General features: G+C 42.9%; 1 protein-coding gene and 1 long non-coding RNA gene across 11 annotated transcripts in view; one reads left to right on the top strand and one right to left on the bottom strand.

The window, feature by feature from the left end:
- The window catches only part of LOC112237858 (F-BAR domain only protein 2), a 90,483-nt gene extending 76,841 nt beyond the window's left edge, over window positions 1–13,642 (top strand). For 9 of the 10 annotated variants that reach the window (XM_042302512.1, XM_042302506.1, XM_042302510.1 and 6 more), the window contains 7 exons: window positions 4,585–4,644; window positions 5,253–5,364; window positions 9,474–9,629; window positions 10,632–10,764; window positions 11,648–11,847; window positions 12,068–12,297; window positions 12,621–13,642. In XM_042302512.1, the coding sequence (XP_042158446.1) occupies window positions 4,585–4,644; window positions 5,253–5,364; window positions 9,474–9,629; window positions 10,632–10,764; window positions 11,648–11,847; window positions 12,068–12,297; window positions 12,621–12,643 (914 nt within the window). In that variant the 3' untranslated portion in view covers window positions 12,644–13,642. The remainder of the gene's footprint in view (window positions 1–4,584; window positions 4,645–5,252; window positions 5,365–9,473; window positions 9,630–10,631; window positions 10,765–11,647; window positions 11,848–12,067; window positions 12,298–12,620) is intronic. The other variant, XM_042302511.1, reaches the window with a different exon arrangement.
- A 255-nt stretch (window positions 13,643–13,897) lies between these two features.
- LOC121840207 lies at window positions 13,898–16,603 on the bottom strand. Its single transcript, XR_006079465.1, has 2 exons — window positions 14,879–16,603; window positions 13,898–14,837 (listed from the first exon to the last, which is right to left on the bottom strand). It is a non-coding gene; the product is annotated as an uncharacterized LOC121840207 (long non-coding RNA).
- Window positions 16,604–18,843: the final 2,240 nt, after the last annotated feature.

Here is an 18,843-nt window from a genome sequence, read left to right as displayed (position 1 = left end):
ATAGTCCCTCTCCTCCTTCCTCTTTTATATAGTCCCTCTCCTCCTTCCTCTTTTATATAGTCCCTCTCCTCCTTCCTCTTTTATGTAGTCCCTCTCCTCCTTCCTCTTTTATGTAGTCCCTCTCCTCCTTCCTCTTTTATATAGTCCCTCTCCTCCTTCCTCTTTTATATAGTCCCTCTCCTCCTTCCTCTTTTATATAGTTCCTCTACTCTCCTCCTTCCTCTTTTATATAGTTCCTCTACTCTCCTCCTTCCTCTTTTATATAGTTCCTCTACTCTCCTCCTTCCTCTTTTATATAGTTCCTCTACTCTCCTCCTTCCTCTTTTATATAGTTCCTCTACTCTCCTCCTTCCTCTTTTATATAGTTCCTCTACTCTCCTCCTTCCTCTTTTATATAGTTCCTCTACTCTCCTCCTTCCTCTTTTATATAGTTCCTCTACTCTCCTCCTTCCTCTTTTATATAGTTCCTCTACTCTCCTCCTTCCTCTTTTATATAGTTCCTCTACTCTCCTCCTTCCTCTTTTATATAGTTCCTCTACTCTCCTCCTTCCTCTTTTATATAGTTCCTCTACTCTCCTCCTTCCTCTTTTATATAGTTCCTCTACTCTCCTCCTTCCTCTTTTATATAGTTCCTCTACTCTCCTCCTTCCTCTTTTATATAGTCCCTCTCCTCCTTCCTCTTTTATATAGTCCCTCTCCTCCTTCCTCTTTTATATAGTCCCTCTCCTCCTTCCTCTTTTATATAGTCCCTCTCCTCCTTCCTCTTTTATATAGTCCCTCTCCTCCTTCCTCTTTTATATAGTCCCTCTCCTCCTTCCTCTTTTATATAGTCCCTCTCCTCCCTCTCGTATTCCCTTTCCTCCTCCTTCCTCTTTTATATAGTTGCTCTCCTCCTTCCTCTTTTATATAGTCCCTCTCCTCCCTCTTGTATTCCCTTTCCTCCTCCTTCCTCTTTTATATAGTTGCTCTCCTCCTTCCACTTTAATATAGTCCCTCTCCTCCCTCTCGTATTCCTTCTCCTCCTTCCTCTTTTATATAGTCCCTCTCCTCCCTCTCGTATTCCCTCTCCTCCTTCCTCTTTTATATAGTCCCTCTCCTCCCTCTCGTATTCCCTCTCCTCCTTCCTCTTTTATATTTTTATATAGTCCCTCTCCTCCTTCCTCTTTTATATAGTCCCTCTCCTCCTTCCTCTTTTATATAGTCCCTCTCCTCCTTCCTCTTTTATATAGTCCCTCTCCTCCTTCCTCTTTTATATAGTCCCTCTCCTCCTTCCTCTTTTATATAGTCCCTCTCCTCCTTCCTCTTTTATATAGTCCCTCTCCTCCTTCCTCTTTTATATAGTCCCTCTCCTCCTTCCTCTTTTATATAGTCCCTCTCCTCCTTCCTCTTTTATATAGTCCCTCTCCTCCTTCCTCTTTTATATAGTCCCTCTCCTCCTTCCTCTTTTATATAGTCCCTCTCCTCCTTCCTCTTTTATATAGTCCCTCTCCTCCTTCCTCTTTTATATAGTCCCTCTCCTCCTTCCTCTTTTATATAGTTCCTCTACTCTCCTCCTTCCTCTTTTATATAGTTCCTCTCCTCCTTCCTCTTTTATATAGTCCCTCTCCTCCTTCCTCTTTTATATAGTTCCTCTTTTATATAGTTCCTCTCCTCCTTCCTCTTTTATATAGTCCCTCTCCTCCTTCCTCTTTTATATAGTTCCTCTCCTCCTTCCTCTTTTATATAGTCCCTCTCCTCCCTCTCGTATTCCCTCTCCTCCTTCCTCTTTTATATAGTCCCTCTCCTCCCTCTCGTATTCCCTCTCCTCCTTCCTCTTTTATATTTTTATATAGTCCCTCTCCTCCTTCCTCTTTTATATAGTCCCTCTCCTCCTTCCTCTTTTATATAGTCCCTCTCCTCCTTCCTCTTTTATATAGTCCCTCTCCTCCTTCCTCTTTTATATAGTCCCTCTCCTCCTTCCTCTTTTATATAGTCCCTCTCCTCCTTCCTCTTTTATATAGTCCCTCTCCTCCTTCCTCTTTTATATAGTCCCTCTCCTCCTTCCTCTTTTATATAGTCCCTCTCCTCCTTCCTCTTTTATATAGTCCCTCTCCTCCTTCCTCTTTTATATAGTCCCTCCTCCTTCCTCTTTTATATAGTCCCTCTCCTCCTTCCTCTTTTATATAGTCCCTCTCCTCCTTCCTCTTTTATATAGTCCCTCTCCTCCTTCCTCTTTTATATAGTCCCTCTCCTCCTTCCTCTTTTATATAGTCCCTCTCCTCCTTCCTCTTTTATATAGTCCCTCTCCTCCTTCCTCTTTTATATAGTCCCTCTCCTCCTTCCTCTTTTATATAGTCCCTCTCCTCCTTCCTCTTTTATGTAGTCCCTCTCCTCCTTCCTCTTTTATGTAGTCCCTCTCCTCCTTCCTCTTTTATATAGTCCCTCTCCTCCTTCCTCTTTTATATAGTCCCTCTCCTCCTTCCTCTTTTATATAGTCCCTCTCCTCCTTCCTCTTTTATATAGTTCCTCTACTCTCCTCCTTCCTCTTTTATATAGTTCCTCTACTCTCCTCCTTCCTCTTTTATATAGTTCCTCTACTCTCCTCCTTCCTCTTTTATATAGTTCCTCTACTCTCCTCCTTCCTCTTTTATATAGTTCCTCTACTCTCCTCCTTCCTCTTTTATATAGTTCCTCTACTCTCCTCCTTCCTCTTTTATATAGTTCCTCTACTCTCCTCCTTCCTCTTTTATATAGTTCCTCTACTCTCCTCCTTCCTCTTTTATATAGTTCCTCTACTCTCCTCCTTCCTCTTTTATATAGTTCCTCTACTCTCCTCCTTCCTCTTTTATATAGTTCCTCTCTCTCCTCCTTCCTCTTTTATATAGTTCCTCTACTCTCCTCCTTCCTCTTTTATATAGTTCCTCTACTCTCCTCCTTCCTCTTTTATATAGTTCCTCTACTCTCCTCCTTCCTCTTTTATATAGTTCCTCTACTCTCCTCCTTCCTCTTTTATATAGTTCCTCTACTCTCCTCCTTCCTCTTTTATATAGTTCCTCTACTCTCCTCCTTCCTCTTTTATATAGTTCCTCTCCTCCTTCCTCTTTTATATAGTTCCTCTCCTCCTTCCTCTTTTATATAGTTCCTCTACTCTCACCTAACCTAAACCCACTTCTTGTCTTTAAACCTTATTGGGTTTCTCTCCTTCCCTCACTCCCCTCCTCCTCACAGGGCCTGAGCGTATCTTCCGTCCCTCCCTCTCCTCTCCGGAACCAGAGTTCCTCCTTTCTCCCTGTCCTCTGTTTCTCCTCAGCCAAAGTGAGTCTCCTCTCTTCCTCCTTCTCCCTCTACTGCAGTGGTTCCTAACCAGGGGTACTAGGACCTGGGGGTACTTGGTCTATCCACAGGGGTACTAGGACCCATAGGGGTACTTGGTCTATCCACAAGGATACTAGGACCAGGGGGTACTTGGTCTATCCACAAGGGTACTAGGACCAGGGGGTACTTGGTCTATCCACAAGGGTATTAGGACCAGGGGGTACTTGGTCTATCCACAGGGGTACTAGGACCCCTGGGGGTACTTGGTCTATCCACACAGGGGTACTTGAGAAGACCAATTAGACCATAGGCCTACTGTTAAAATGCACAAAGGGGTACTTCAGGGGAACTCTGGGTAGAGGATAGGTGCAGTGAAATGTGCAGTTTTGCAGGGTCATCTATAGTAGTACACTGCCACTGGAGCAGGGTTAAGTGCCTTGCTCAATGGCACATCAACAGATTTTTCACCTTGACAGCTCGGGTATTTGAACCAGCAACTTTTCGGCTACTGGCCCAACGCTCTAACCGCTAGGCTACCTGCCACCCAGTGGGAACCACTGCTCTACTGTTCTGTCACTCTGTGAAGCCTACTACACAGTGTGTCTTTAGGGTTTCTCACCATTCTAATCTCACACAAATGCTCACATTCACACACAGGTGTTTTGATTGAGAGCCCATTACCTTGTACCATCTCACCTGCCCATTACCTTGTACCATCTCACCTGCCCATTACCTTGTACCATCTCACCTGCCCATTACCTTGTACCATCTCACCTGCCCATTACCTTGTACCATCTCACCTGCCCAGTACCATCCATCTCACCTGCCCAGTACCATCCATCTCACCTGCCCAGTACCATCCATCTCACCTGCCCAGTACCATCCATCTCACCTGCCCAGTACCATCCATCTCACCTGCCCAGTCCATCCATCTCACCTGCCCAGTACCATCCATCTCACCTGCCCAGTACCATCCATCTCACCTGCCCAGTACCATCCATCTCACCTGCCCAGTACCATCCATCTCACCTGCCCAGTACCATCCATCTCACCTGCCCAGTACCATCCATCTCATCTGCCCAGTACCATCCATCTCATCTGCCCAGTACCATCCATCTCACCTGCCCAGTACCATCCATCTCACCTCCCAGTCCATCCATCTCACCTGCCCAGTACCATCCATCTCACCTGCCCAGTACCATCCATCTCACCTGCCCAGTACCATCCATCTCACCGCTTTCTGTGACGTTTTGGTTTCTTTCCTATTATTCTTTCGTTGGGACTTTAAAGAGGATGATGGTTTCATCGGGAAGCTGCCCACCTTTGAGAAGTGCTGTGAAACGCCTGCAGGTAGGGCGTGTGGTCAATCAGCCCGGACACGCGCCTATTTGTGACACACTAACAACAGCCACTCGGATTTGCTGTGTGCTCGCCAATGTCTGCCTGCTTATGAAAAATATATCTTGTTAAAGAGTGTCTGTCAGCGTAATCAACATAATAACGAGTTCAGCATGGTCGTGTTCTGTTGAATAACAAATAACACATTTGAAGGTAGGAAGTTCATTCCAGTATTTAACTTTCTTACTCAAAGATCAATAACAGTTATTCATTCAAGTGATGAATGGTAACCTGACTTAGTAATACCTCCTTTTCTTCAAACAAAATGTAATTCCTAGACAGGTATGATTATTTTTGCATGTAATGCCTTGGATATTTTAAAATTGAATTGTTCCTCATTTTCTTCGTAATGACTGACCTTATTTGGTAACTTAACTGTGTGATGCTTTTGATGTTGAATTGAATTGAAATGTACACTTCAGTAATAATAACAGTACACTCATTCCATCTAGTTTGGTCTTACTCTCTCTTCCTCTCAACCTGTCCCTTTCCCTCTTTACCTCCCTCTCTCTCTACCTCACTCCATTTCTCCCCCCCCCTTCATTCCCTCCCTCTCTCAGGGACGTCTCGCGGTCCCAGCCCAGTGACCCTGGCGTCCCAAGATGCCTTGCCCATTGCTGTGGCCTTCACAGAGTCTGTTAATGCCTACTTCAAAGGAGCTGATCCCGCTAAGTGAGTCTCACATGACCACCTACAGCTCAGAGAGCTGGCCCCAGCCTGGGTCTGACACACACTGCACGCAAGCCAACACACCTCACACGTACAGTACCAGTCAACATTGTGGACACACCCACTCATTCAAGTTTTTTTTTCTTTCTGTTTTCTACATTGTAGAATAATAGTGAAGACGTCAAAACCATTAAATAACACATATGGCATCATGGGGGAGCCAACAAAAGTGTTAAATATATTTTTATTAGTTTGAGATTCTTCAGAGTAGCCACCTTTTGCCTTGATGACAGCTTGGTATTCTCTCAACCAGCTTTACCTGGAATGTTTTTCCAACAGTCTTGAAGGAGTTCCCACATATGCTGAGCACTTGTTGGCTGCTTTTCCTTCACTCTGCATTCCAACTCATCCCAAACCATATCAATCGGGTTGAGGTCTGTGATTGTGGAGGCCAGGTCATCTGATGCAGCACTCCATCACTCTCCTTCTTGGTCAAATAGCCCTCACACAGCCTGGAGGTGTGTGTTTGGTCATTGTCCTGTTGAAATACAAATTAGCTAAGCTCAAACCAGATGGGATGGTGTGTGCCTTGGGATGATTAAGTGTGCCTTGAATTCTAAATAAATCACAGACAGTGTCACCAGCAAAGCACCATCACACCACCTCCTCCATGCTTCACGAAGGCCTGATTCCTGCAGTCTCCTCTGAACAGTTGATGATGAGATGTCTGTTACTTGAACTCTGTGAAGCATTTATTTGGGCTGCAATCTGAGGCTGGTAAATCTAATGAACTTATCCTCTGCAGAAGAGGTAACTCTGGGTCTTCTTTACCTGTGGCGATCCTCATTAGAGCCAGTTTCATCATAGCGCTTGATGGTTGTTGCGACTGCATTGACTGACCTTCATGTCTTAAAGTAATGGACTGGCAATTTGATTTTCTTATTTGAGCTGTTCTTGCCATAATATGGACTTGGTCTTTTACTAAATAGGGCTCTCTTCTGTATACCACCACTACCCTTTTACAACACAACTGATTGGCTCAAACGCATTGAGGAAATAAATTCCACAAATGTAACTTTTAACAAGGGACACCCGTTAATTAGTTGAGAGAATGCCAAGAGGGTTCAAAGCTGTCAAGGCAAAGGGTTGATTACTTTTTTGGTTACTACATGATTTCATATGTGTTATTTCATAGTTTTGATGTCTTCACTATTATTCTACAATGTAGAAAATAGTAAGAAATAAAGAAAAACCCTGGAATGAGGAGGTGTGTCCAAACCTTTGACTGGTACTGTAAACACACATACCACTACACACACACCGTGAACAGCCATTGGGGCATACACTGGGCATATACTAGAAACACCCTCCTAATATTGAGTTGCACCCCCTTTTGCCCTCAGAACAGCCTCAATTTGTCAGGGCATGGACTCTATTCCTGTCAAGCGTTCCACAGGGATGCTGGCCCATGTGACTCCAGTAATTCTGACAGTTGTGTCAAGTTGGCTGGATGTCCTTTGGGTGGTGGACCATTCTTGATACATATGAGAAACTTGAGTGTGAACAACCCAGTGGCGTTGCAGTTATTGACACACTCAAACCGGTGCGCCTGGCACCTACTACCATACCCCATTCAAAGGCACCTAAATCTTTTGTCTTGCTATTCACCCTCTGAATGGCACACACACACAATCCATGTTTCAATGGATTAAAAGGCTTATAAATCCTTCTTTAGGCCTCCCGAGTGGCGCAGCGATCAAAGGTGTCATTACAGACCTGGGTTCGATCCCGGGGTCTTATCACAACCGGCCGTGGTCGGAAGTTCCATAGGGTGGTGCAAAATTTGCCCAGCATCGTCTGGGTTAGGGGAGCGTTTGGCCGCTCAGTTGAACTGTGTTTCCTCTGACACATTGGTGCGGCTGGCTTCCGGGTTAAGTGGGCACGGTTTGGCAGGTCATGTTTCGAAGGACGCATGACTCGACCTTCGCCCCCCGAGCCCATTGGGGAGTTGCAGCGATGAGACCAGATCTAAAATGGGGAGAATAAGGGATAAACATTATAGAAATATGAATCTGTCTCCTCCCCTTTATATACACTGATTGAAGAGGATTGACATCAATAAGGCATCATAGTATTCACCTGGTCAGTCTGTCATGGAAAGAGCAGTTCTTAATGTTTTGTAAACTCATACTGCATAATGGTATTCAACTCGTCCATACACATATGTTTCACAAATAATTACACAGGCTAAACTTTGCTCCATATTTCACACTTATCTTACACAAGCATGACGAGCCGCTGGGCCTCTCTCTCTCTCTCGGTCTCTCGGTCTCTGTGTGTGTGTGTCAGGGTTTCCGTTAGGAAAATGTGGTGCTGGACATTTAACCGGCAGCATTTTAATTTACCGGACATTTAAGAAATGTACTGAACCCATGTGCATTGGCCGAGTAACCTGATTAGGACGTCCCCCCCCACAGGGCTCAGAATGACAGAAATCACATTTACTTTATGGTATTTAATCTTAACACAACATGCAACTCAACGATGGAATGGTTTGCGTCCTTCTTACTGACTTCCAAAGCGCAGTTTGAAGATGTAAGAATAACTGTCCACATACTTTTCCTCAGCCAACAAGATGAGTAGCGAACAGCAAAATCACTGGCCTATGTCAATCTACTATCCCCCGTAGTAAAAAAGTTGACATTCTATTGGTCATCTTGCCATTCTGTGCGAGATAATATATATTTATAAGTGCAGCAATGTGCACAATGCACTATGCGCACATGTGAGCGGTTTCATGAGATGAAAATATCAGTGAGAAATTTAGAGAGAGGGAGAGATCTAAAGACTAGCATGGGTTACGAATATGACTAGGATTGTGCCTTTGGCTACTGGCCAATTAAATACATTTGATTTGAAAAGCAATAGAATGTGAGAGAAATAGGCTACTGGTTTCAATGGCACATGAAAGTCTTTATAAAAGAATTGCCTGCGTGTTTGGTTGGATTTTGACTAGGCTATTTTGAAGCAAGGTAAGAAATTCCACGTAATATGTAGTAAAATGTTCAAGTTTAAAGTAATTAAAGCATATGTTTTCAAAATGCATACTACCTCCAGCTCATTGCAAAGTGGGGTGTGATGCGCTGAAGCCTGCCTAGTTGCATATGCACTTGAATGGGAAGTACACTTGAATGACCAATAATAAAAAATAGTAGCACTTTTTAATCGTGGCCATTGTTTTTAACACGCAATTGCATTTAGAATTGCTGCTCAATTATTGGGTTTATGAAAGTTTCACTCCAGCAGCAACAAACAGCTGTTTGATGAGCTGTAGCAGCTCTCGTGCTACATCGTATTTCAATCAATGAATAGGCTGAAATGCCCCTTTTCTTTTCTCCCTGACAATTGGCTGGCGCCAATTTTTGATTTATTTCATTTTATTTTGGGGGGGTCAAAATCCATCTATTAGCGGTTAACGGAAACCCTGGTCTGTTCGTGCGTGTGTGTCTGCCTGTGTGGAATGTTTTAGATTTTGGTAGGCCGACACCATTCTTTCAGAGTGGATAACCCACACGGGGTAGATGATAGTCTGGGGCAGAGAAAACATACACCCCTTTATTGGTTAACTGCTGTTAAATTGCTGCTGTGCAAAAGGCTTATTTTTGCAGGGATTAGCGAATGGAACATTTCAGAAGCATTGCAGTGGACACGCAGGGCAGGGTTGAGGCTTGCACATGGACCACACTGCAGCAGACTGGGATGGGCTTGTTTAGATCTGGACTAAGGTAGCCTTGGACTCGGTCTAATTTAGACTTTGGGCTCTATTTAATAGATGTAAAGGTAATTTCCGATTGAGCCGATAATGATTTAATAGAGCTCTTGGACTGAGTTGAACTGCGTCTAATTTAGACTTGGACTGAGTTCTGTCTGGATTTATATCACTGGACTAACTAAAACTGAGACTGTGTGAACTGATTCAGGCTATAGAACTCTGTGGTAGACTGGACTAGTGGACAGAGGTTTAAAAACCCTTTGTGTGCTGCTGTGCCCCTCAGCGGCATAGGGAATGTCACGTTTAACCCTTAATGTGCTGTCACTCCTTTACTCTATAGGTGCATAGTGAAGATCACAGGTGACATGACCCTGTCCTTCCCCATGGGTATCATCAAGGTGTTCACCAGTAACCCCTCCCCTGCTATGCTCACCTTCAAACTGAAGAACACCTCCAAGCTGGAGCAGATCCTCCCCAACCAGACACTACTGTTCAGGTGAGTGGAGAAATTCAAATGTTCAAATAATGTTTTATTCACAGTTGAATGGTTAAACACTCAGACAATGTTTGAATTAACCTGATGGATGTGTAGTTACCATACAGGTGTGTAGGACCACAGAGAAACATTCAGCTAATGATTAGCACTTATTCTATATCAGTAAAGACCACATTCCAATGTGTGCGTGCGTGTGCGTGCGTGCGTGCGTGTGCGTGCGTGTGCGTGTGTGTGCGTGCGTGTGTGTGTGTGTGTGTGTGTGTGACGAACCAAAGGAAGTCAAACACTGTTTGAAAACCGAACTGGAGCATGTCAGTCTCAGGGAGCCAGCCAGTAGGGAGAGATGGGATGAGAGGGACAGAACGGAGGGTGGGGGGATTTCATCAGTCATAAAGCTATCATTCTCCTGACAGGGAACTATTTTCCACCATTCCTCCTCAGACATTAGTTTCATAACAGGCCATGTCTTCAAGAGTGTTGCATCAACTTTCAACAAGTTATCACCTCCTTCCACACACGCTATCACCTCCTTCCACACACGCTATCACCTCCTTCCACACACGCTATCACCTCCTTCCACACACGCTATCACCTCCTTCCACACACACTATCACCTCCTTCCACACACGCTATCACCTCTTAGTTAAAGCTTCTTGTTGTGTTTTCTCTGGTATATCCAGCATGTATCTTGCCATATCCATCTGTATTAGCAGTGAATTGTCAGTGTGAAAGTTTGAGACGTCCACCTAAGTTAGACTCTCTTTGAAGAATGGATTCCTTTTCTTCCCTCTTTTCTTTCTCTCCTTCTTGCTCTGCTTTCTCTGGGTAACCCTGAAACCACATAGCTGGCCTAATTGAATCAAATTGAATTCATGATTTAATAGCTGGGTGGCAATAAAAGGGTAATTCTTTCCGAACTATTGGAGCTCTGTACACACACACAGATCCACCAAGCAGAGCAATGAATAATTGAGTCATCGTTTTCCCATGTGTGTGATCCAGTGATCCCTCGCAAAGTGATGCTCATACCAAGGACTTTTGGTTCAACATGCAAGCTCTCACATCGTACCTCAGGAAAGCCTCAGAGCAGAACCCTGCTGCATCCTACTACAACGTTGACATCCTCAAATACCAGGTTGGTCCCAGACTAAACTAAACCAACGTTAGTATACTGTGACCCCTATACCATACACTCACTCTTGTAGTAATAATGCAAAAGTCTAAAAGTAAAATGTTTTTTGACTCCAAATATGACACACTTATTACCATCAATTTTGAATTTGTAAATGTATTTATTTAATGTATTAATTGTTTTTGGTATCATATCTTCCTTTCAATCATATTGTCATGTTGGTATGAAAGATTTGGGAGACAGGCACAGGAATGTGTAATAGTTTTTTAAATTTCTTACCCAAATTACGGCATGCCGTGTAAAGGCACGGGGACGATGACCAAACAAACACCGTACAAAACACAGGGTAGGAACCCAAACAAACACCGTACAAAACACAGGGTAGGAACCCAAACAAACACCGTACAAAACACAGGGTAGGAACCCAAACAAACACCGTACAAAACACAGGGTAGGAACCCAAACAAACACCGTACAAAACACAGGGTAGGAACCCAAACAAACACCGTACAAAACACAGGGTAGGAACCCAAACAAACACCGTACAAAACACAGGGTAGGAACCCAAACAAACACTGTACAAAACACAGGGTAGAAACCCAAACAAAAGAGCGAGGAGTACCTCAAATAAATAACACAAGCGCACAATGATTATCACACGGGACGAGACCCCTAATCATCTGCGCAATCCACAGCACAAGTACTCACATGAACCAACGGACATTGTAACAATAATCGACAGAACAATGGTAAACCAAGGTCACACTATACAATTACTAATCACTGGGAATAGGGGCTAGGGGGTAATGAAAGTTCCGGAGGGATCCGTGACACATGATATTTGCCATTTACCCTCTGACCTCATGCTGTGTCCCTGTGTGTGCAGGTGTCCTCTAAAGGAATCGCATCGACCCCTCTGAACCTGGCAGTGTACTGGAAGTGTGACCCCGCCACCACTGACCTGAGGCTGGACTACCACTACAACCCAGAGTCCATGCTCTGTCCCGGCCCTCTCTCCAACGTACAGGTCCTAGTGCATGTAGATGGAGGGGTCACCAACATGCAGTCCCTGCCTAATGCTATCTGGTGAGAGAAACGACCAGAGAACATGTGGACATCCGTACTTTTTAGTTATTGACGCTTTGAATGATTGATTGACTCGTATTGACGGATTGATATGAATATTTCCATTACAAAAGTAGTGATAGTGTACCTATGGTTTACATGTCTCTGCCACAGAGAGTGGTAGTACAACTACTTGTGTAAGCTACATATTCACAAGTCTTCTTTTGTCTCTTTCCACCAGGAACTCAGAGCTGAACAAGTCTCTCTGGAAGCTGAACGACATCTCTGAGAAGTCTGATAATGAAGGCTCGGGGTCTCTGAGGGCTAAGTTTGAGCTCTCCGACGGCCCGTCCACCCCAACCACCCTGGCTGTGCAGTTTATGAGCGAGGGGAGCACGCTGTCTGGGGTGGACATAGAGCTGTTGGGAACCGGGTACAGACTGTCCCTCAACAAGAAGAGGTTTGCCACAGGTATGTATAGGACCAAAACCTAGATACAAAATCTGACAACTGATGAAGGCTTGTGCAGCTGAAACATATGGGTGCAGGAATTAAGCAGAGCAGTATAAACTGTGAATGGGGTTTATTTTTCCCTACTCGCCACACAATCTGTTGTTACCTAGGTAGACGTGATGAGCTACAGATAATACATATGAACTTGTCTCCTGTTGTTTCAGTGTTCATGTTGTGGCTTGAGGTGAAGAGACATTTCCCTTTTGGTTAGTCAAATGTGAATGATGTGGTCTATATTGTTGTCTAACCTGAGTGGTCCATGTTTGTGTTCCTTCTCCTAGGTCGTTACATGGCAGACTGTTGAGTATGCATACCGTCCTGGACCACCAAGCACAACGACTTTATTGAACATTTATTTTCAATATTTGAGTCCTTTTTGTCCTATTTATTAAAGGGGAGGTGAAGACTGGAGAGGTGCAGCAAATACACCAGGTTTTTTGTGACGCAACCAAACACTTTGCATTATGTACCTTGTCTGTCTCGAGCAGAGATCTCCTCAGTACAGTAAGCGAGCAGAGATCTCCTCAGTAACAGTAAGCGAGCAGAGATCTCCTCAGTAACAGTAAGCGAGCAGAGATCTCCTCAGTAACAGTAAGCGAGCAGAGATCTCCTCAGTAACAGTAAGCGAGCAGAGATCTCCTCAGTACAGTAAAGCAGCGCTGAGTATTGAACACTGTATAAAAAGAATAATAATACATGAAATAAAAAATTAAGTTGAGCTGTCAGGAAATGGAAATGTATAGATGTTGAGAAGTGTAATGCTTTCTGATCAATTCAGACTTTTATAAAGTCAGGACCGTAGTGATTCGTTATGTAACAATGTATGGATTATATATAAATACATATTATATACAAAAAAAAATGTAAAAATGAATACAATCTGCACTAACAATCTAAAAATATATTTGTTCTCTCCTTTGTAAATTGTGTATGTATTCCACTGAAGCTCTTGTAGGAACAAAGATTCTGGGTAAAACGGTGAGAGGAGAGGAAATGCCACACTATCCTCCCTCATCCCGCTGTCCTTCTCTTCTCAATTGCAAGTACGATCACCAAGTATTTTACTTTGTGAGACTCAAGTCATGTTTTTTTCTTCTGATTTACCTTTATTTCCTGGGTTATTTTCATTCTGATCATGTGCAATGAAGAAATGAAGGTATAAGCTGGATTTTTTTTAAACTAAACAGATTCTCTAAAATGTTATCGTGGCACAACATTAATCGGTTGTCCTGTCGCTTCTGACAACTGGTAATAACACACGGTCAGCTCTCTTTCAAAAGCAAAAAAAAGAAAACCTAACTGACCTCAGTGCCTCTTTCTTTCTGTGGATGAGTTCATTGAAAACATAGCTATCGTTTCTCTATGCCCTTTATGCACCGCTAACGAAAAGAAAAAGCACCAACCTTGTGCAAGTTGTTGTTTTCTAATCTTGTTGTTGGATGTTGAAGGGAAAATGCATCCAGTTTCTACACCAGTCAATCCAAAAGGCATCTGTCTTCCAGAAACTGCTGATCCAGTGGACTCAGTCTCAGTTCTGTGTCTTTGCTATGATGTTGTCTTTTCTACTGGGGTATTTTTTTCTATATTTGATCCGACAGTGATCTTTGTTCCCAAACCGCCTTCGGTCTATTTGAGAGCACTGGACAGCCTGCTAGCCGAGCATCTTTATCACAATCTAGCCAAATCAATTCTAGAAATGCCTTAAGAAAATATACCTTGTCATCTTTTGATAATGGTAATAAGATGCTATCCAGTTGTGATAGGCTACATTTCTGCCGTGTTTGCCTGTGAGGAGAGAGATCGACAACAGTTCTTGGTGCTGACTCGATTTCATACAGATGGGTTCATTCTTGCCTTATATACCAATGGAGGACCAGTATCTAGAAGGGCTACATATCCTAGATGGAGAGATGCATACACCTTATGTAGCAGTTCTATCAATATCACTAATGTGTGTTTTTGACAACCTTTCCAATGCCTTCTCCCCAAAACCACAGTTTTGATAGTATAGATAATGATCACAGTACTGTATTTTCATTACAAACATTGATATGGGCACACCAGTAACACTGTGATTGTGGACTGTTAGTGTTCCATCATGTATGTGGCCATCTGAACACTGTATGCGTGTAAACTCCTGGCCCATATCCACAAAGCGTCTCCGAGTAATAGTGCTGATCTAGGATCTGGCCATATAATACGATCAATTATGAACTAAAAGATAACTGATCCTATATCTGCACTCTTACACTGAGACGCTTTGTGGATAACGGACCCTGGTATTTGGTACAGTTGATACTGTTAACGTTCTCGCTGCTTCTGAAATGGCAACCTATGCCCTACAATATAGAGCGCATTACTTTTGATCAGTAGTAGTGCACTATGGAATAGGATGCCTTTTCAGAGGCACTATTTGTAGATATGGTTAATCGCATCGCTTACTAGTAAACGTGATCTGACCAAACCTCAATATATAACTTTTCAGCACAACAAAACACCTAGTCCATGTGGCCAGTCTTCTAGAGCTATGAGAGAACACCTAGTCCATGTGGCCAGTCTTCTAGAGCTATGAGAGAACACCTAGTCCATGTGGCCAGTCTTCTAGAACTATGAGAGAACACCTAGTTCATGTGGCCAGTCTTCTAGAACTATGAGAGAACACCTAGTCCATGTGGCCAGTCTTCTAGAACTATGAGAGAACACCTAGTTCATGTGGCCAGTCTTCTAGAACTATGAGAGAACACCTAGTCCATGTGGCCAGTCTTCTAGAACTATGAGAGAACACCTAGTTCATGTGGCCAGTCTTCTAGAACTATGAGAGAACACCTAGTCCATGTGGCCAGTCTTCTAGAACTATGAGAGAACACCTAGTTCATGTGGCCAGTCTTCTAGAACTATGAGAGAACACCTAGTCCATGTGGCCAGTCTTCTAGAACTATGAGAAAACACCTAGTCCGTGTGGCCAGTCTTCTAGAACTATGAGAGAACACCTAGTTCATGTGGCCAGTCTTCTAGAGCTATGAGAGAACACCTAGTCCATGTGGCCAGTCTTCTAGAGCTATGAGAGAACACCTAGTTCATGTGGCCAGTCTTCTAGAGCTATGAGAGAACACCTAGTCCATGTGGCCAGTCTTCTAGAACTATGAGAGAACACCTAGTCCATGTGGCCAGTCTTCTAGAACTATGAGAGAACACCTAGTTCATGTGGCCAGTCTTCTAGAACTATGAGAGAACACCTAGTCCATGTGGCCAGTCTTCTAGAACTATGAGAGAACACCTAGTTCATGTGGCCAGTCTTCTAGAACTATGAGAGAACACCTAGTCCATGTGGCCAGTCTTCTAGAACTATGAGAAAACACCTAGTCCGTGTGGCCAGTCTTCTAGAACTATGAGAGAACACCTAGTTCATGTGGCCAGTCTTCTAGAGCTATGAGAGAACACCTAGTCCATGTGGCCAGTCTTCTAGAGCTATGAGAGAACACCTAGTCCATGTGGCCAGTCTTCTAGAACTATGAGAGAACACCTAGTCCATGTGGCCAGTCTTCTAGAACTATGAGAGAACACCTAGTCCATGTGGCCAGTCTTCTAGAGCTATGAGAGAACACCTAGTCCATGTGGCCAGTCTTCTAGAACTATGAGAAATGTGATTATTGTTTAACAATGTTGATCGAGATGTATTTGTGAAGTCAATGTCTAAAATAGGATTTGTTTGTATACAGTACAATAAGTCAGAATTATGTTTTGTAAGGCATGGATTAATCATTCTTTATTTGAATGAGGGGTAAAATTATACACAAATAATATTTTCCAGAACACTTTATATGGCCCAACCAAATGTGTGACTGACTATCCGAATGGAGTTGGAGTTTACTAAACTAAAGCATTATCATGGAAAACCAACGTAGCATGTAAGGAACGTTTAAAGAGGGGAATGGCGTATCAAAATCAGATATTTTATTTTTATGGAGTTCTCCTTAAAATATCATATCAACAGCGCCGGCTACTCTCGATCCACCCACTAAGATCAGAGAAACCCCCAGTCAGAAACTGAATATATATGCAAAGTATATTTAGCGAGCTGGTTCTTGCTGTCTCTACATAGCATCCAGTGATTTTTTTTTCTTTCTTGGAGCTTGTCATTATGATTTTTGTTTGTTTATATGTCCATGTCAAAAGGAGAGTTTAGTTTAATTTCTCATAAAATGTCAATTTTTACAAATATCTCAGCCACTTTTTTTTTGGTTCACTTTATGATCGATCTCAATGTGCCTGTATTAAATGTATAATATATGATTATATACCTATATATATATATATAAAAATGACTACTTAAAATTGTCTCCTGTATGTTTTTCTGTCCAGTTTGTGTTTTCTTACTGTGTACCTGTGTGAATCGTTTAGATTCTGGATCCTAGATTCTAGGATCATTGCTTCTATTAAATCATGATATAATGTAGGACTATTGTCAAGGGGAGATCATTCAGATATCATGATCTTGTCTAATAATTTTCAGACATGAACCCTATGTCAACTAAAGTTCTTGGCTCCATATTTAGGCCACTATGTACAAGAACGATCTGTAAGGGACACAGTTGCCAGAAATTGACGATAGAGGTCCATATCTGGGTCGGGATTCTCCAGTTAGGCATGATTTTGTTTGGGGACTGCAACAAGCCCAAGCTCTGAAGGGAAACCCGAGTGTGCGTGCCGAGGCTGAGGAGACTTTGTTACAGTACTATGAACCCTATGTTACAGCAGTGCAGTTTTGCTTTAATAACAAACCCAAGTGGAGAGTTTTACCTCTTGACCTCCCAGAGATCTCATTAAATTCAACTGACTGGCTTTTGCCTCTACTCTCCTGGCTCGGCTTCATTCAGCCCCACAGAGGTGTATGCGAACTCCTTCAGAGTTAAGTCAACAAATGACAGGTTATGGATAGGATGACTATATTCTCTGAGTTGTGTCATTTTTAGCATAGGGGAAAGGAGTTGGTGTGGAATAATTAGGAGATCCTGGTAGACTCACTGCTCATATGAACGTTCCTGGCTGAGTTTGTTTTTCTTCAGGGAGGCTGCGTTGGCCTTCTGAGACTGACACATCACAATCATTTAATATGAACACACTGGTACACCTTTAGCCTCATTTATACAGATAAAATGTGTTCAATCGTGAGACATAATTGGGATTGAATATTCAATATACTGGTACAGTGTGTACTGTATGCATTGCTTAATTTTCCTCAATGTCTGACCATTTTAATTATGTTCCATACGGCCACTGTCTGTACAGCACTGTCTTTATTCAAGATATATCATTCTGAACATTTCATAACGAGGGCATCGAAGCTATTTCACACGTGATGTAGTGTATAACCAGTGGTGAGGGAGAGAATGTGTCGCGGGAGACTAGACGAGAGCGTCAGGCTTTGAGGCTGAGGTAATGGCGTGTGTGTGCTGGCACTACATCTCCTTGTGTGTATTTACACAGCCGGTCATGCCTTATGTCACAGCTACTCCACTTCCAGACCACCTTGCTAATTGAAATAAGGCTTCTCTGAGCCACCCTGTCAGTCCACAAGCATATGTGAACCATCAGTGTGTTCGCTTCCCTCTCTCTCCCTGTCCACCTCACTCAGACCTCTGGCTGTGGCGTGTGTGTGATCTGGGCATGGGCTCTGTGTGTGTGTGTGCACACATTCAACTCTACTTTTTTGTGGAGCTGTGTGGCTAATCCACTGACAGCATTGATCTGGATGATCAGAGGATCTGGAGTTGATTGAGAGGGTCTAAGAAGGTGGTGTTGGTTGAGAAAATATATTTCAGTTATAGATTGAAAGACGATAGTGTATTCTTAGACTATACTCATGAAGGTCTGTGAATCTGGTATGGATTAAGAGGGTCTGTGTCTGTAGTATTTAAGGATCTGTGTCTGGTATAGATTGAGGTTCAGTGTAGTAAGTGTTCTGGACTTGTTTAGCACCCCCTAGAGGCAGTTTAAGTACAGCAGCTAGAATTGACCTGTTTGTGTCATGTGACAGGAAGCCGTTTCAGAAGTGAAGTAATGTGTAAGATTTGCAGGTGTGACAGAGTAGTTACAGTCCTTCAACATAAGCTTTGTAAGATGCAATGTGTGTAAGTACATTTGTTTTAACACAAGATAAATGTTTTTCACATCATGTTCATGCTTCTGTAAAAGATTAAGGTTTGAGTTGGCTGTTAGCACTGAAGCTAATGCAAAGTAGCTATTTCTCCCTATGGACAACTAGCTTAGCAATATCAAGCATACAGTTACATTCTAGTAACTTTATTTTATTTTTGACTCTAGATTGAGTACTCTTATTGCTCATTTTGTACATTTATTGCAGTTATAGTGGAAGACATTCTGTGCTCTATACTACTGTAACTGAAAACATGTACTTTTGTGTTTGTTGCAGTTTCAGACTTTGATTCAAGTAAACTTCCAAAATGGCACCATGCTTCTCACAGAGGTATTTAAATGAATGTT

The sequence above is a fragment of the Oncorhynchus tshawytscha genome, linkage group LG20 (assembly GCF_018296145.1).
Source record: "Oncorhynchus tshawytscha isolate Ot180627B linkage group LG20, Otsh_v2.0, whole genome shotgun sequence".
NCBI lineage: Eukaryota > Metazoa > Chordata > Actinopteri > Salmoniformes > Salmonidae > Oncorhynchus > Oncorhynchus tshawytscha.
Note: the sequence above shows the minus strand (reverse complement) of the source record. Positions and strands in the feature narration are given on the sequence as shown.